Here is an 18011-nt window from a genome sequence, read left to right on the forward strand (position 1 = left end):
TATTAACCCACATAAAAAATGAAAATCTCTAAAAAGTATTCACATTTAGATCATAAATAAGATCTGGCCAGAACTTTATGGTGGGCCCAGAATACATTTGACTTCTTTATTTTGTGATCAGCCTATTCTTTGGGTCAGTACAATGTCCAGTCATGGTTAAGAACTTGGTCAAACTTGTGTCTGAATCCCAGTAGTTGAGTAACTTTGGTCAACTTGTTTAACTCTTCTGAAACATTATAATATCCCTGCCACTTGGGGTTGTTAATATTAGGTAAGAATATGTATTTGAAGCCCCAGCATAGTGCTTAGCACTTAGAAAACAATAAGTGGTGGCTGTTACTGTGTTGTCATGGTTGTGACTGAATTCTATAAAAGAATCAGCTCCGTGACTAATTGTCAGGCTGTCCTTTAGGGTTGTCCTAGATTATGGCCCCCATGGTATTCATGTCCTTGTTAATGTCTCTGCAGACATACTGGGGAACCTTGAACCTATAGCCCTTAATAACAACATATTTAACTTCTGCAAAACCAGCAGAAACCTCAGTAGTGAACAAGTCAAGTCCCTATTCCATGTATTTTTAAAAGTGGGATTTCCTTGGGCGAAATCCTACCTTTAAATATCAAGAGATTTGGTAGAGTATCTTCCCAACTTGGCTATCAGTAGCTATTCCCATTGCTTATTTTGAGGAATATTGAAAACAGTTTTGCTCCCATTGCTTATTTGGAGGAATATTGAAAACAGTTTTGCTTCAGTGATTTGCTCAACCGAATTTTATTTCAGCGTTTAGCTGGATAATGAATGATACAAATGAAAACTTTTGTCCGCCTTGTCAGGACATCCAGGTATTAGTGGTTAAAGTAACAGTATTGGCTGTGTCCTTCTTGTTTAAGAAAGATTTATAGAAATGTATAAAATTTAGAGCATTGAATGACTATAAAATTATTCATTTTTAAGTAAAACTTTGGATTGGACGGAATGCTTAAGAATTTCTTTGTAAAGTTTAAGAAATTGGTTTGTTGTTGTTTTTAACCAAAGGAACTCATCTTTTTTTTTTAATAAATTTATTTATTTCATTATTTTTTTTTATTTTTGGCTGCGTTAGGTCTTTGTTGCTGTGCATGGGCTTTCTCTGGTTACAGCAAGCGGGGGCTCCTCTTCGTTGCGGTGTGCGGGCTTCTCATTGAGGTGGCTTCTCTTGTTGGGAGCACGGGCTCTAGGCGTGGGCTTCAGTAGTTGTGGCATGCGGGCTCAGTAGTTGTGGCTCACGGGCTCTAGAGTGCAGGCTCAGTAGTTGTGGCACACGGGCTCAGTTACTCTGCAGCATGTGGGATCTCCCTGGGCCAGGGCTCGAACCCGTGTCCCTTGCATTGGCAGGCAGATTCTTAACCACTGTGCCACCAGGGAAGCCTCAAAAGGAAGTCATCTTAACGCTAATAAGCAAGAATTGCTAATCTTAAAATTAGAAGCCACTGGTATCTAAATAACTTTTATTGTCATTTCAGATACATACTGTTGAATTTTTGTTATGCTTACTTTATTAAAATTTTTTTAATAGGCAGCATGAAATAACTTGTCATTTAAATCTATAGTTGCAAGTTTTTTTTGTTTTGTTTTTTTAATTAATTTATTTATTTTTGGCTGCATTGGGTCTTCGTTGCTGCTTGCGGGCTTTCTCTAGTTGTGGCGAGTGGGGGCCACTCTTCCTTGCGGTACGCGGGCTTCTTATCGACGTGGCTTCTCTTGTTGGAGAGCAGGGGCTCTAGGTGCGCCGGCTTCAGTAGTTGTGGCTCAAGGGCCCTAGAGCACAGGCTCAGTAGTTGTGGCGCACAGGCTTAGTTGCTCCGCGGCATGTGGGATCTTCCCGGACCAGGGCTCTAACCCGCGTCCCCTGCATTAGCAGGCGGATTCTTAACCACCGCGCCACCAGGGAAGTCCTATAGTTGAAAGTTTTTGAAAAAATCTTTTTTAGCTTTTAGTAAAACATGGAGGAGACTTGTTTGCTGAGAATGAGAATAAAGATACTCCTTGTGATTGTGCTGAAAAGCAACACCACAAAGATTTGGCCCTCAATCTGGAATCTCAAATGGTATTCTCACGAGATCCTGAAGCTGAAGAAATAGAAGCTGAATATGCTGCATTAGACAAACGAGAGGTAAGTTTTTTTTAATAAAAAAATTATATGGATTTTATATTAAATTTTATTTTTTTCTTCTTTAAAACCCAGTCTGTGTGGTCTTCTTTGCAATATGCTAAATATCCTGTGATCTACATAGCCATAAGTATGAAAATACATCTAGAAAACCTGGAGGTGGTGTCTGTCCTTTAGCATATGTAAGTATGTTTAATTACATATAAATAGAGATGCTGACTCCAGGACTCCAGTCCTGTACTTCAGTCTCTGCCTGTCTTCTGGATTGCTCTTACCAACAAACATGCTTTCGTAACTCCCATCTTAAAAAACAAAACAACCTCTCCGTTGACCACTCTTCCCCAGCCCTGTCCCTGTCCCCCTTCACTTGTAGCCCCATATCTCTGATCTTCATATGAGAAAAACAAAACTTAAGAGCTGTCTATACATACCAACTTCCTCACCTTCCCTTCACTCTTCAGCCCATTGCAGTGTGTGACTTTCTTCCCTTCTACTCTGATGGAACTGCACTGATGTGGACATCAAGAGTCACTGTGTTGCCAAATCCAGTAGGTGCTTTTCTCTCCTCATCTTGCTTGAATTCCTCAGCACCACTTGACATAATTAACCACTCCATTAGTGAAACACTCTTCCCTTGGCCTCAGTGACATTGCTTTCTGGTTTTCCTCTAAGTCTTCCTTGTCTCAGTAAACATTACCTCCATCCACTCAAGCATAAATGTGGCAAGCATTCTTGATTCCTCACATCCAAGCAGTCTGGGAATTCTGTCAGTTTACCTTCAAAGTTATAACCTAAATCCATTTACTCCTCCCGTTCTCTACTCCTACCTCCCTAGGTCCTCTCCACCTTCACTTCTCATCCGAAATACTCTAGTAGTTTCCTGACTGGTCTTCTTCCTTCTGTTCTCGTCCCCTTAGAATCCGTTTTGTGCACAGTAGCCAGAGTGCCTTTTAAACTTAAATTAGGTCATATCACTTAAACCATAGAGTGACTTTTCTTAGCACTTAGAATAAAATCCAAACTGTTTGCTCAGATATAAGACCTTATATGGTCTCGCCACTGTTTACCTCTCCAACATGATCTCAAATGTTCTTTCCTGACACACTTTGCTCTAATTGTAGTACCTAGACTATACTAAGGCTTTTGCATTTCCTGTTCCTTATGTCTAAAATCATCTCCCAAGTTTTCTCTTGACTATATCAGTTCTGCAGAGAGGCAGTCTTAGACCATTCTTTCTGAAGTAGACCCCTCTCCTTCCATTATTCTTTACCATATACCCTGTTTATTTTTCGTAGCACTTATCACATGCTGTAATTATTTTGTTTATATATTTTTATAGTTTACTTGTTTACTGCCTTTCTCTTTTATTCGATTGTCAACTTTATGAGGGTCAGAACCATAACTGCCTTATTTAGCAGAATATTTTCAGTGTCTAACACACTGCATGCACAGTGGGCATCCATAAATGTTTCTTAAATAAAGAAATTATTATAAGACACAGTAAATTTTTTCCTCTAAAAACGATTCTGATTCTTCAGTGTTCAGTGCTAACTTGATTCTGAGAGGACTTATGTAACTATTATTTGTATGTGTTTAGGCACTTTTATTTGCCATTCCTCTTGAAATTAGTTTTCTTTTTCTTTCTTTGTATCAGTATTGGACTGCTTTGAAGGTTATTGCTGGTTTGTGTTAATCTGAAAAAGAAGCAGTTTATCTTTGCGGCAGGAAAGAGAAAGGCACCTTCATTTTAATCCCTCCTGCAGAAGAAAGGGGTACTGCCCACTTGGAACTGAGCAATGTATTGAAATGCTTCACATGACCTAGTTATAGTTCCATTGCAGAAATTCAGAGTGAATATGTTACATGTTCATGAAGGCAATATGTCTTTCTCCTTCAAGGACTATTTTTCTTCTATTGTAACCTATTTAAGTTTTAAACTGTGCATTAAAAAAAAAGAATCTGTACAGATTGCTTTATATCAATATTATTCCTTTCTTAATGTATCTAAAGTCAAATTTTATTTGGTTCAACATAAATTAGGTAGAATGATGGCTAATCTGAAAAAGAACATTTAGGAAATACAGCAGGAAATAAACAGTTGCCACCACTGGGAATATCAGGAAATATTGGTTTTCATTGCTGAGGCAGGGAAGATACCTGGAGTCCCAAATCTGAACTTGGAACACAGTTTCTAGAAGCAATGTTATATATAGTGTATAAATTCTAGACTGGAATGAGTACTACAAATTTAATCATTAAAGGATTTGGTAGGTTTTTGCAGGACAAAGTGTGGTTCATAAATTAGCTTAAAAGCAAACTGTACATGATGATTTGGGGGCACTTTTTAAAGGATAGTTTGGATTAAATTTCTCCTTTTTCCTTTTTTAGTTAATCCCTATATAGAATAGTTTAGGTTAAATTTTTATTTCTTTTTCTACTTAAGGTTATAGGATACCTGTAATACGTAGTGATTCATGGCAGTATAGCTGAATGCATATATAGGTGTAGTAGACTATTAATACAGTGTGATATGAAATGTATTCAGCATTAAGTTTTTACTATCATTTGTAAAATGAGTAACACTGCAGACTGATTGAGTGCGTGCTCTGCCCCTGTTTAAAGCTTTTTAACATCCCCAGTGATTTTTCTTCAATATATTTTTTTTTTTTTTGGCCGTGCTGAGTGGCATGTGGGATCTTAGTTCCCTGACCAGGGATCGGACCCGCGCCCCCTGCATTGGAAGCACGGAGTCTTAACCACTGGACCGCCAGGGAAGTTCTTTAATTTTTTAATTAAAATTTTTTCAGCCAAACACCCACTTTATAAGAAGAAGCAGAATGAAAATTTTAAATATTCATTATTCTACCACTTATAAATAATACTTGTAACGTTTTGCCTTCCATTTTTCATCAGTGTGATGATATTGTACATTTTAAATCCTGTAGTTTCTTTTTTTTCCTTTACATTTTTTGATATTCACAAACTCATCATGGAAAACATTTTGAATGACTGCTAACTACTCTAACATGTAGATGTCCTATAACTCCCTTAAAGTACATTTGGGATACTTGCATTTTGTCACTTTTAAAAGTAACATTGCAATTGACCAGTTTTGTTCACATTGTGATTAGACCTTAGAATAGATTCCTGTAAGTAAAGTTATTGAGTCACAAGATCAGTATTTTAAAGGCTCATGATACGTGATGCTTAGTCATTAAATGATAATCCAATTTCTGTTTTTACCCACAGTACATCAGAGGGCCATCTCACTGCAACCTTACCAATATTGAGGGGTGTTTTTGTTTTTGTTTTTTCCAAACCTTGGCCAGTTTGTTAGGTAAAGAGTTTGTATACTTAAGGATGTTTATGTTTTTATAACTTTTGACATTTTAAATTTACTGATTGTCACAAATTCCTTATATATTAAAAGCAACACACTTTTTATGTTTAAATCTTGGCAGTTTCTTTTGCAGTCAAGTCTGTCAGTCTTTCCTGTCATTAATACACTCATTGCTTATATATGCTTCCCTGCCAGAAGACATCTTAGGATCAGGAAACTTACATCAACTGAGAGAAATTATCCCTGGTGAATAGAGTTTCCACCATATGGGGTTAAGTAAGAATTGATGAAATGGTTTCCATGATAATCAAAAAAACAAAGCAAGAAATAAAGATAATATCTAATTTTAAAGTATCTATAAATCAGCTATAAGGGATAGGGCTTACTGACTGCCCAGAACTCTCTGGAATGTGTGATAGATGTTACCAAAGGACATCCTCAATGGTTGTTATTCTGATAAGTATTTGAGAGTTTCTACTGCTTTTTAAGTTATGGTCTTTAGTTCTATGCTTACTGCAGTAAGCTGGTTACATCTGTTTAAAGGATTGAAATAGATATGTGTATCAATATTAATAATAAAAACAATATTGAATAAAAATAAAAGCAAATTGCTTAGCTATATATTTAATGTTATGCCATAATATTATGATAGCTACAAATCAAATTCATGATAGTGATTGCCGTAAGCAAGGATGGGGAAAATTAGGAAAATGTAATGGGGAAAACATGTCACAGGTTATTTTAGCTTTTATAAATTTCTGAATAGTGAGACATTTGTGATTTTATTCCTTGTATGTTTTCTGTTAAAAGCAAAGAAAAAAAGTATAAAGGATAACAAAAGAATTTTAAAAACCTGAAATGATACAGTACCTTTATGAAGAAAACTAAGAAGCATTAACACTTGAATAAACAGAGAGAATACATTTATAAGAAGTTGAATAGTATGTCATAATCACTTCTCTCCAAATTAATTAATAGGTATCATGTAATCCCACTAGCAATCCAGATTGTATCTCAATAAGTGTAAATGTTGGTGGTTCAGTGATTAAAAGTGAGTCTAAGTGAAAACATATATTGATATATTCACACACAATTGATTTGCAAAAAGAAAAGACTGGATAAAAATACTTGAGAACTTTAATCATGACCATTGCTCAGTGGTGGGATTATAGATTTTTATTTCTATTTCTTTTTTGTATTATTCAGATTTTTAAAACTATGAAGTAAGATGGTTTTGTCATTATAGTATGATTCTTTTGTTTTAGAATGATAAGGTACATGAGACTAGGCATCCACTTTCCAGCTTAAAAAAGACTTGTGAGAGAGTAGTTTGAAGTCCATGATAGTGGAACATACAGAGCCTTTTTAACTTCATTGCCAAACTGGAACTGGAAGGTTAAATAAATGATAATCATATATATTTATTTATAGGCATTTAGAACTTCCTAATAGTATCATAGCCAATTTAACTTTTTTTTTCTTCTTTTTAAAGCCATATGAAGGATTAAGACCTCAGGATCTTCGTAGATTGAAAGATATGCTTATTGTGGAAACAGCAGACATGCTCCAGGCTCCACTATTTACTGCTGAAGCTTTACTTCGAGCTCATGGTAATGAAAGAAATGTGCTTCTGATAACACGAGTGCCTTTTGAAACTTTTCAGAGTTAAAAGGTGGCTATTTTAATGTTTTAATATAAAACAAAATAGTTTGCTAAACAAGCCTAAGTTCATTTTTGTGCAGTAGTTACTGCAGTACTCAGCATCCTCATAACATTTTGTATTTTGAAGTATAAACTGGCTACGAATCGTAGAGAGAAACAGGAAATTTCTTTTGAAAATTGAGCTACTAAATCAACTTATAGATTGTCTAATTTTAGAAATGTATCTGATTCGAGCAGGGTTAAGAGTTGGAATCCATAGTCCTAGTCCTGGTTTTGACATTAATTTTTACTAAAGTCAATTAAAGTTAACTAACAGTTGTGTTATTAGTATTGTCAGTTGTATTTATTTTATGTAAAAGCTGTTTCTCCCCATGAAATGCACAAAGAGAAATTTAGAGAGGCAAGGCAGGAATATGCTGTTCCTTTTAAGGTTTTTTGTTTGTTTGTTTTTATTTTTTTTTGAGGACATTACCAAATTTACTTAGGAAAAGTGCTCAGCTTATTTTAAGTTCTCTGTGATACTTAGCATAACCATTCTGGGAGTTGTTACATGCTGAGTTGGACCCTCTCATTGCACACTTGATATTTGACATTTTGGCTTATTTCAAAGAGGTTTTTTCTGATTTAGAAATTATTTTTAAAAATAGAAAGGTAAATGGCTGTTCTCATCCAGTAATCTTGAGGCATACCGGTCTGTTTTAACTATAAATCTTTACCATCTATACTAAAATAGAATGTCAACTTCTAAAAATTTTTATATACCGTTTTGATCAGAAGAAAATTTAAAACTGCATATTTCATCATCCTTTGATCACCTCTGTGAATAATTTGGTATATAACCATCCAGAATCACTAACTTCAATATTGATATTTCCCAGAGTTCTGTACTTGACACTCTTTTCCACTTTATATACCAGTGGCTCTATATTTTAGTATAAATAAGGATAGCCTGGGAAACTAACCAGAGATTCCTAGGACGACTTCCAGAGAGTCTAAGTCTTTAGGTGAGGGATGCAGCATAAAAACGTGTGTTGTAAACAAGCCTTACGAAGTAGACCGTTTTCTGAGAAACATTGCTGTGCACATTTATCTAATGAAACCAAGGGTTTCAAAAACCACCTAAATAATAAAGACTATATCTACCACCTGACCTTAATAAAGTATTCAAGGCTTTATTTCTAGATGCCTTTTTAACATTTTCTCCTCAACCTAAGGATGTCCACACCTGAACTCATCATTTCTCCCACTGTCTTGATAAATGGACTGCCACATTAATTTAATCACCCTAACTAGAAACTGGGAAGTCATGCTTTCCTTCTCCATCTCTATTTCATTTGGCCACAGTCTCATCATTTCTCTTCCTAAATATCTCTCATCCTCTCCCCATCCTCCCTAGCCCTTTCCATTCTCACTGCCACTGACTTAAATTCAGGTTGTCATTATTTTTCATCTAAATTGTAGTCTCCACTGTTGCCATTCCTCTTCATCCTTATTCATTTTTTATGTTGCATTTTAAAATTTTGAGCATGTAACTCCCCTGCTGAAAAACCCTTCACTGGCTCTCCACAGACTTAAAATATCCCAGCTCTTTAGTAGACCTTCATGACCCAGGCTTCTTTACCTGGGCTGTTAATCTTCCCATTTATTTACCCACTCCTGCTTGTCCTTATTAATCACTCTTCCAGGAAACCTTTTCTGCTTATGTGTTCCCAAGTATTCACTGAGAGCCTTCCTGTCTCTTCCCATTATATCCTGTGCATGTATGTGTCGTACACTTAGAATACAATATTGTAATAATCTCTTTATTTGCTTTTCTTCTACATTAACCTGGGAGCTCTTAGAGGACAGCTTTTTATTGTTTTTTGTTTCCACGATATCTGGCATCCCTTAAGCCCTCAGAACATAGTTACAAAATGAATAGATAATATATCTGAAATGTTATTTATATATTTTTAAATCCATCTTTTTATTATAAAACTACTTTTCTCCATTGCCATCTTTTAAAATTTTGAAGTAAATCCTTTGGGGAAAAAATTTAGACCTGGTTCAAAAACGACATTGAGAAATTCAGAATAGTTTTTAAAATCTTAGAATTTAAAGATAAAATATTTTCCTCTTAGTCAGTAATAATACTTAACAGTCATAAAAACTTGTAAAGAAATACCAAATACCTTAAATTGTGTTTCTTTTGTGTGAGGTTCACAGCACCCCGTCCTTTGCTTGAGCTTTCAAGTAAAGTGAGTGCATTTAAACATAATGTAGAGCTGGCATAAAAGTGGGAGCTACTCATCTGTGAGGAGCTGTAACGTGACAGTTGTATTAGTTAGGGTAGGCTGGCTGCTGAAGTGAAAGTATCGAGTCAAACACAGTGAACATTTATTAATCATAATAGTCTAAAGTGTTGGGAATGGGACACGGGCTCTGCTCCACACAGTTGCTCTGACTGACTGAGACTCTGCCATATTAACAAAGTAGCTTCGGAGGTTGCCTGGATTATCTCCATTCCAGACAACCAATCAGAAAGGAAAAAGTGTGGAGAAATAGGTGTGGGAAGGTTTTTGAGCCAGTCCTGGAAGTGGCATAAATCACTCCTGTACCTATTCCACTGACCAGAATTCAGTCACATGGTCACACTTAACTGCAAGCAACAGTTCTACTCTGTAGAACTGTTGTGTAGTACTTATGGCCTTTTCTGCCACAGGTATCTACATTCAGCTAAATTATATAATATATCATAATTCTAACTTACAATATTATATAGAATCTAAGGCTAACTTAACCAGTAATTTTATTGTAATTAAAACAAAGATTTTCTTCTCTGGTGTTTACACATTGTGTCATCAAGTATTTTTAAGTGATCACCTCCATTTTCATTCCATTGATATTTCCCTAAGTTACTTCTTTTATATAGTAGGGTCAATTCTAATAACATGATAACTAATTGAATTTTATTACTTGACATTTGTCTATTCTGTGATAACTTTTTTGATAACTTAAGAGTTCTATATTTCAGTCTCCTATTAAGGCATATAATAGAGGCTAATGCAGGTTTTCAGATGGACATCTCTTCTATATTGTTTAGGTAATATCAGTGACATTTTGATAATCAAATAAGATTTTCAGAGATAAACGATGTTAGTGAATAAAAAAGACAGTGCACAGAGCTACAGTTATACTAATTGCTGTCCAAATCCGGATGGGCTCTGTTTCAGAGCTATTAAACTGAACTATTTGTTAGATTTATAGATTGTATCCTTGGTAACATTCATTCAGCTTTCCACAGGAAAATAGATTTAAGTATTATGTTATCTACTGTCAAATTTAGTCCCAAAGTAATGAGGTTGAAGACAGAAGACAGAAATGTTTGGCAGTATTTACTAAGTAGTAATTGAATTTTAAGGATGACTCTGTTAAGAATACAAAGGTCATTTTCTGAGCATTTCCTCAGTAATAAAAGTAACTTATATAGTTCAAAGCTACCTAATGAGAAAATAAGTAAAATTTACTTACCTGTTTTTTAAAATATGAGACCAAGGCTAGTTTGCTTGTCCTTAGAGTAAATGTATACTGAAGTATTTTTTAAATCTTCTTTGGAGACTCATCACTTCTATAGGTAATTAAACATCAGTAGTCCACACCTCCTCTCACTCTACTCTCTTCCTAGGAAATGACATCTTCTCCCACGGCTTCCATAGATACAGATTTCTCCCTCTAAGACTAGACTTCTGAGCTCTATACACATATATATAACTGCCGATTTGAAAGCACCTCTAGGATATCTCAAAAGCCCCTTAATCTCATCATGTCTAAAATTAAAATCATGCTTTTAAACCTGTATCTGAGTCTCTGGTATTCCCTATTTACATGGATGGCAGCACCAACGAACCAACGTGGAAGACCCAGGACAACAACTTTGACATTTCCTCTCCCTCAGACCCTATATCCCATTGTTACCAAATTTTCAGTCTCACGTCCCAGATCTTAACTTCTTCCTTTCTCATCATCTCCACTGCAGCCAACCATGGCCTTGGCTACCATAATCTCTCACTGGTACTTCCCAGTAGCCTCCTTTCTAGTCTACCTTTCCCTCCACTCTCACCCTATCCAATTTCTTTTTTATTCCATACTGTAGTCAGAATGATCTTTTCAGATCTAACCGTGACAACCTGTTCTTCCTAACCCTAAGCCCAGTTTTCACTGGCTTCCTGTCACTTCTAAACTGATGATAGGAGTATTATTAAACAGTTCTACATGGCCTAGTCCCTGCCTGTTTTCAGCCTCACTCACACAGTGCTTCCCCTCTGGTCTCCATGCTCCAGCTACATTGACTTTTTTAATTTCACAAGGATGGTACCTTCTCTCCTGCCATAAGGCCTTTTAACATGCTATGTACCATCTGTCTAGAATGTCTTTCCCTCTTCCTTTTACCCAGTTAGCTCCCACTCATCCTTTGGATGTCCACTCCAAGCCATGAGCTCCCTGAATGGGAGTCTCTACCTCTTCTTAATGGTGCTTCTGACAGTGATGATTTTTTTTTTTAATGTGTTGATTTTACTTAATGTCTTTCTCCTTACTAGACTCTAAGTTCCATGAAAGCAGGAATTATGCCTGGTTTTTCCTCCTATTATATCCCTACAGCCTGACATAGTGTATGGCACATAAAAGACATTCAATAAATGTTTGCTAAATGAATGATGTGATAGAATCCAAGCAGAAATTGTGCTGGAAAATATTTGTAGTAGATAAGACTAGAATTTAATTTAATATGTGTGTATATAAATTATAGTAGTTCTTTTTTTCCATTTATTAAGAAGTATTATAGTGGAGATTTGAAAAATAATCATACTGTTCTAAGAAAGTTTTAACTTTTAAAGTAAGTACAAGTATACCTCATTTTATTGCACTTTGCTTTATTGTGCTTTGCAGATATTGCATTTTTTACAATTTGAACATTTGTGGCAACCCTACGTTGTCAGATGATGGTTAGTGTTTTTTAGCAATAAAGTATTTTAATTAAGGTACTGTAGTCTGTTAAGTGTGTAATAGCATTATAGCTAAAAAAACAATGTAGTGTAAACATAACCTTTATATGCACTGGGAAACCAAAAAATTTGTATGACTTGCTTTATTGCAATATTTGCTTTATTGCAGTGGTCTAGAACCAAACTTGCAATATCTCCAAGGTATGCCTGTAATGTCCTATCAAAACACTCAGGTCCATTTAGCAACATTTCCTAGAATGCATTCATGTGCAGTGTTTTTCAGTTGTTGGATTTTTCTCCTTTTGTAATGACTCCTGTTTCCAATCTTATCTTCCATCTCCCCAAACCACAATATAGTATACTGTAACTTTACAGAGCTGCTCATGTCTCTCCATTATACTTCTGTGCCTTTGCACATATGGAAACACACTCTATCTTCATTGCATGTCTGAATCATAATTATCCTGGTAAACCACCAAATATATTGACTTCATATGGTTGAAAAAAGTCTTATATAGAAAGTTTTCACAGTTATTTGTATTTGATTTGTAAAATGATATAGAATGGGCCTGTGGTAAATAATTGACTCATATTACTTTTGACCCTATGCTTTATTGGGCTGCAGTGGAAAGAACACAGGCTTTGGATTCACAGAAGTTTGTTTCAAATCCTTCATATCTGTGTGAGCCTGGGCAAGTTGTGTTATTTCCCTGAGTCTTGGTTTCTTCACCTCAATAATGATTGAAAAGTTTGTTGGGAGGAGTAAATGAAATAATATATATAAAACACCTGGGAAAATCATTGGATATATCAGTTTATTGTTTTGAATGGGTTAGGTTTTTATGGCTCTGGACTTACAATAACATACTTCACTTGACTATTTTTAAAGTGTTTGCACTAGGAAGGTAACCTTTTTTTAGTTAAGCCAGAATCAGGCTCACTTAATGTGTAATTTATATCAAATTCACTAAAACTTTATAATCGTAATCTCTTCAGAAGTTCCTTCTGCTTTCAAGCTGTTTATCAAATGATTTTTAGGACTTGTTGGCATTTTGACATGCTTATAGTTAGCTGTGTAATCATTTTACAACTTGACAGCAGTGAGGCCAATTGTGAAGTGACATATTATTCTTGAAAGAGTAAAATGGCTTAATCAAACCTATACCAATAAAAATTTAGTAAATTCCAATGACATGTGAGCCACCACTTTTGATTATTAGTAGAAATGACTGAAAATTTTGACCGTATTATTAGATATTGACATGGTTGTAAGCCATGATAAATTATAAAAGTTTAAATTCTGTTTAAAAATATGAATGGATATAACATACATGAACATTCATTTGCGATTACTATTTTGGTACAAATAATTTTTTTTCCATAGATGACCTATATCTCTCTAATTTATTCTCTTTTGTTATTATGAAGCTCTTAAAACATCACCATATTTTCTCTGTTATTTGAGAGATATCCATTCTATTTTTCTTAAAGATTGGGACAGGGAGAAATTACTTGAAGCTTGGATGTCCAACCCAGAGAACTGCTGCCAACGATCAGGTGTTCAAATGCCAACTCCACCACCAAGTGGGTATAATGCCTGGGACACACTCCCTTCTCCAAGAACTCCAAGGACTACACGCTCTTCCGTCACCTCTCCAGATGAAATAAGTTTATCTCCTGGGGATTTGGACACCAGTTTGGTATGGTTTAGTATTCAGTGTACTTCCCATAGTTTTAGTTTTAATATTGTTTCATGGAACCTCTAGTCATATTCTTGTAATTGAATCCTATACCCTACTTAAAGGGTTCAATTATTTCATGCTTTGGTAAGTATTTATTATCACAGGCTATTTTTGAAATCTCTGAAGTACAGATTGAAAAACAAAAGGGCTTTCTTTTTCTCTTTTAAAACAGAAAACATAAAAGAATTTGGGAAAACCATCTATAATATTTTCACTTAAAATCTCCAATTGCTTAAAATTTTGAGCACACCATACTGAAATATTAAAAGTTGAGTTTGTGATAGGCATCTGAAACCAAAGATATGAAAATATTTTTAAATTTTTCTGAAGACATTTATCATATGTTGATGATTATGTATTTGTTTCAATAAAACTTCTGGAGTTTGTCATCTGGATACATTTCCATAATAAATATTTGCTTTTTATTGAGAAACAGTACTGCCATTGTGTGTATTTTTAATTGGCAAACCACTGGTGTACTGTTACAGGAAATTTTTATGTTTCTTGAATGATTAAGCCACACAAAATATGTTATAAATATGAATGCACTCCAGATTTTATCTGGGCCTTCTTGGAAAACAATCCTACTTCTGTAATTCACATCTATAACATTATAAAGGTAGTTATTGTTTAGAAGATACACAGTTTTGTAGCATGGTTCCCTGGGTAGAAATCCTTAAATTGCTACTCTGAATATCCTGAGTTGCTGTATTGAAAAAACAGAGTTACTCCGTTTTTGTAGATTTTCTGGGGTGCGTATAGGGTGAAGGATATGATATTGAAGTGGTTATTTTGCAAGGAGCAATTTGATCTTGACTTGAATAGATTGCAGTGATTTGTCTCTTGTATTTCCTTTTCCAAACAAATAGTTGCTGACTAATTTAACACATACATTTGGAATTTAAGAATTTCACTTTTGCATTAAAACGTTTAAATCCCACAATAATTTATAATGAGATAAGCATGGTATTTGTTATTTAGTCAAAGGTAGGCACACTAACTTTAATTTCCCTTATAACTTTGAAACACTGTTTATAATTACTATGCTAGTATTTTTGCCATAAGCCAATGAACAAAGAGATGTTCTATCTCCAAGGTATGACTTTGTTTAAATCATTTTTCTTCTTCACTTCCAGTGTGACATTTGTATGTGCAGTATTTCTGTATTTGAAGACCCAGTGGATATGCCCTGTGGACATGACTTTTGTAGAGGATGTTGGGAGTCGTGAGTATATGTGCAGCTTAGTATTTCTTACTGCATGATAGCACTCTGATTTGGCAATAAAATTGCTTGCTTTCAATATTTAATGATATGGATTATATTGGTTTCAGAGTTACACTCAAATGTGTTATATTTTACTACTAAAGAAGAATTCTGTTTTTATTTTGACATCTTCCCATCTATTAATTTAGTAAAATTATTTAATTTAGTAATTAAGGTTATTTTGCTTAATGTAAGGTACTTTAGGGAACAAAGCAGATGTAGGTAAATAAGTTTTCTCATCTATTGTAAATTTTAAGCCTGCACCTCAATATCAAGAATCAGTTTCTTATATCCCAAGATTCTTTAAGCATTTGTTTTTATGCTTTCTCTGAACTTTTTGTGACAAGCGGATAGCCTTGGAAATCTGTAAGAATATGGATGCTTAAAATTCCTTTTTAATCAATTCAAAAGTAGATGTCTCTGCTAAGCATGGTTGGTCTATATTACAAATTGAAATTTTATTTTCCTTCTCATGTTTATTCTCCTTCCCATTACCTTGCCAAGATTTATACCTTCTCACCATCCATTAATGTTGCTCTAATGTTGTACTTTTTGAGAGAGGTTTATAAACTAAATGAAGAAGATCAATATAATGAGCAATATGTTATCAGGTTATCTCTGGAGACACGTAAATCTAATGATTGATGACCTAAGCAAAGCATATCACTAATATTTAAGGAAAAAGTTTTCAAACTATTCTTTTTCGTAGAATACTAGGAACCAAGTATAGGGAACTAGGGAATACCATGTTGCGTGAGAGAGCAAGAACCTGAGGAAATTTTCTGTTTTTTTTTTTTAATAACTTTGTCGTGGTATGGATAGCATACACTAAAACACATATTCAAAATAAATAATTCAGTAAGCTTTGACATACATATATACCCATGAAACCATTATGACAATCAAGATAATGAATATATCCATTACCCCCAAAAGTTTCCTCATTTCTCCTTGAAATCCCTCCTACCCTTCTCTTTCCTCCTCCCTCTTATCCTTCCACCACCACCCTCCACCTCCCATCTGTAGGCAACCACTGATCTTCTTTCTGTCACTGTGGTTTCATTTTGAGTACATTTTCTTTATCTGTTTTCCAAATTGGGATATAAGGGAAGATTATATTTGTATTTGTATAAATGGATTTGTATATTATACTTACATTATTTATTTGGAGGGGAAAAATAATCTGCTTTTAAAAAAATGAGAATAAGTAAGAATATCTGGTTGTTCTTTTTAAAACATAGATTAGACTCTACTCTGAATCTAATTAGGTAGGATCAAATCAGTGCAGCTGATACAGATAAATTAATTGGCAAAGGTCAGAACTCACAACACAAAGCAAACTTTGAGCTGGTTCTGAGCACAGAAAATCTTCCACAGGTTTAGTACTTTATTTAGCTTAAAATTGTCAACTGTATTATATTAGGAAGTATTATCTGGGTTCTACCAAGTTTGTTACTATTGACGTTGATTTCTCTGTGAAAATTGAGCCCCTCTAAGGGATTTACTTGAATTTTTTTGAACTTCCTTGACCTTCCTCACCAAACTCCTATCACAGGAACCATCTCCCATACTTAATGGTAAGACTTAAATTTGAAAGATCTAATTATTGTTTTCCGTGGTACCTTATTAGCCTACCTAGGATACTCCTCCTCACTCCTACCAGGTAGTTCTTGTCAAATCAAGCATCAGTAAAACAAGTTCCAGATTGAGTGACTCGTATGTGAATAAAACCATTTTAAAATTAATTGCAGTCCTTTCATGGGCATATAGAAAAACTCTTCAGTCTAAGAAGCAAGGAAGAATTTTTAAAGGTCCCTAGATAGTTTTGAAAACATCTTAACTTATCTTACTCTTCCCTACCCCCTTATCTCATCAGTCCATACAGATGCTTTGAAGCATCTATGCCAAGGGCTTAAATGAAAGGGAAATTACTATTTTCTACCCAGCCTAGAATATCCTTCCTGCTACTGATTAGTTGTTGATTTAGGTAAGTGGTAACGTCCCTGTGCCTCAATTTCCTAAGCTATAAAATGGTGACAGTGGTGAGTACTTTATAGCATTGTTGCCAGTTTATTGTTAAATGGCTTAACATATGGAAAATGCTTAGAACAGGGCCTGGCATATAGTAACCACTCAGTAAATGTTAGTTATTACCATCTTACTAAGCTTGGTAATAAACAGTGGGAACTTACGATATAATCTGTGAAGCTGACCTACAAGATAAAAATATAGGTAAAGTTTGCCCCAGATTTCTCTCTTTTACTAACATTCATCAACTCTATGTTCTGCTTTTAAATTTAGTGAGAAATTCTATGTTGCTGAAAATTAGTAGCCTGGCTCACAGAGAGATGATCCTTTCTTCAATGAGTTCTTCTCAGTTCTGTCATTTAATTCTCCAGAGATAGTTAAACCTGCTCTGATGTATTTAGAATACATAAAATTCAAAAACATCATTATGTAGTAACTATGTCTAAGTACATTGTGCACTTTGACAGGGGACTATAAGTATTAAGATAAATTATATCTAACTTTACAGGGAACCTATTCATAGCTAAAAGGAAGAGAGTCCTGCTATGTGAAAAAAGGAACTCTACAGTTAGCTGTTCTCAAACTTTTAGTCTCAACATCCCTTTACACTTTTAAAAATTATTGAGGACATTTTTCACATAACTAGAACAAATAATTCTAAAATTTTTATGGACATACAAAAGACCCTTCATAGCCAAAGCAATCTTGAGAAAGAAGAACAAAGCTAGAGTCGTCACACTCCCTGATTTTAAACTTTACTACAAAGCTGCAGTTATCAAAACAGGATGGTACTGGCACAAAAACAGACACAGATCAATGGAACAGAATAGAGAGCCCAAAAAT

General features: G+C 34.7%; 1 protein-coding gene across 6 annotated transcripts in view; it reads left to right on the top strand.

The window, feature by feature from the left end:
* The window catches only part of ANKIB1 (ankyrin repeat and IBR domain containing 1), a 138356-nt gene that overhangs the window by 82534 nt on the left and 37811 nt on the right, over positions 1-18011 (top strand). For 5 of the 6 annotated variants that reach the window (XM_036863467.1, XM_036863469.1, XM_036863468.1 and 2 more), the window contains 4 exons: positions 1971-2153; positions 6983-7100; positions 13626-13834; positions 15013-15101. In XM_036863467.1, coding sequence (XP_036719362.1) covers positions 1971-2153; positions 6983-7100; positions 13626-13834; positions 15013-15101 — 599 coding nt within the window. The remainder of the gene's footprint in view (positions 1-1970; positions 2154-6982; positions 7101-13625; positions 13835-15012; positions 15102-18011) is intronic. The other variant, XM_036863470.1, reaches the window with a different exon arrangement.

This window comes from Balaenoptera musculus, chromosome 9 (assembly GCF_009873245.2).
Source record: "Balaenoptera musculus isolate JJ_BM4_2016_0621 chromosome 9, mBalMus1.pri.v3, whole genome shotgun sequence".
NCBI lineage: Eukaryota > Metazoa > Chordata > Mammalia > Artiodactyla > Balaenopteridae > Balaenoptera > Balaenoptera musculus.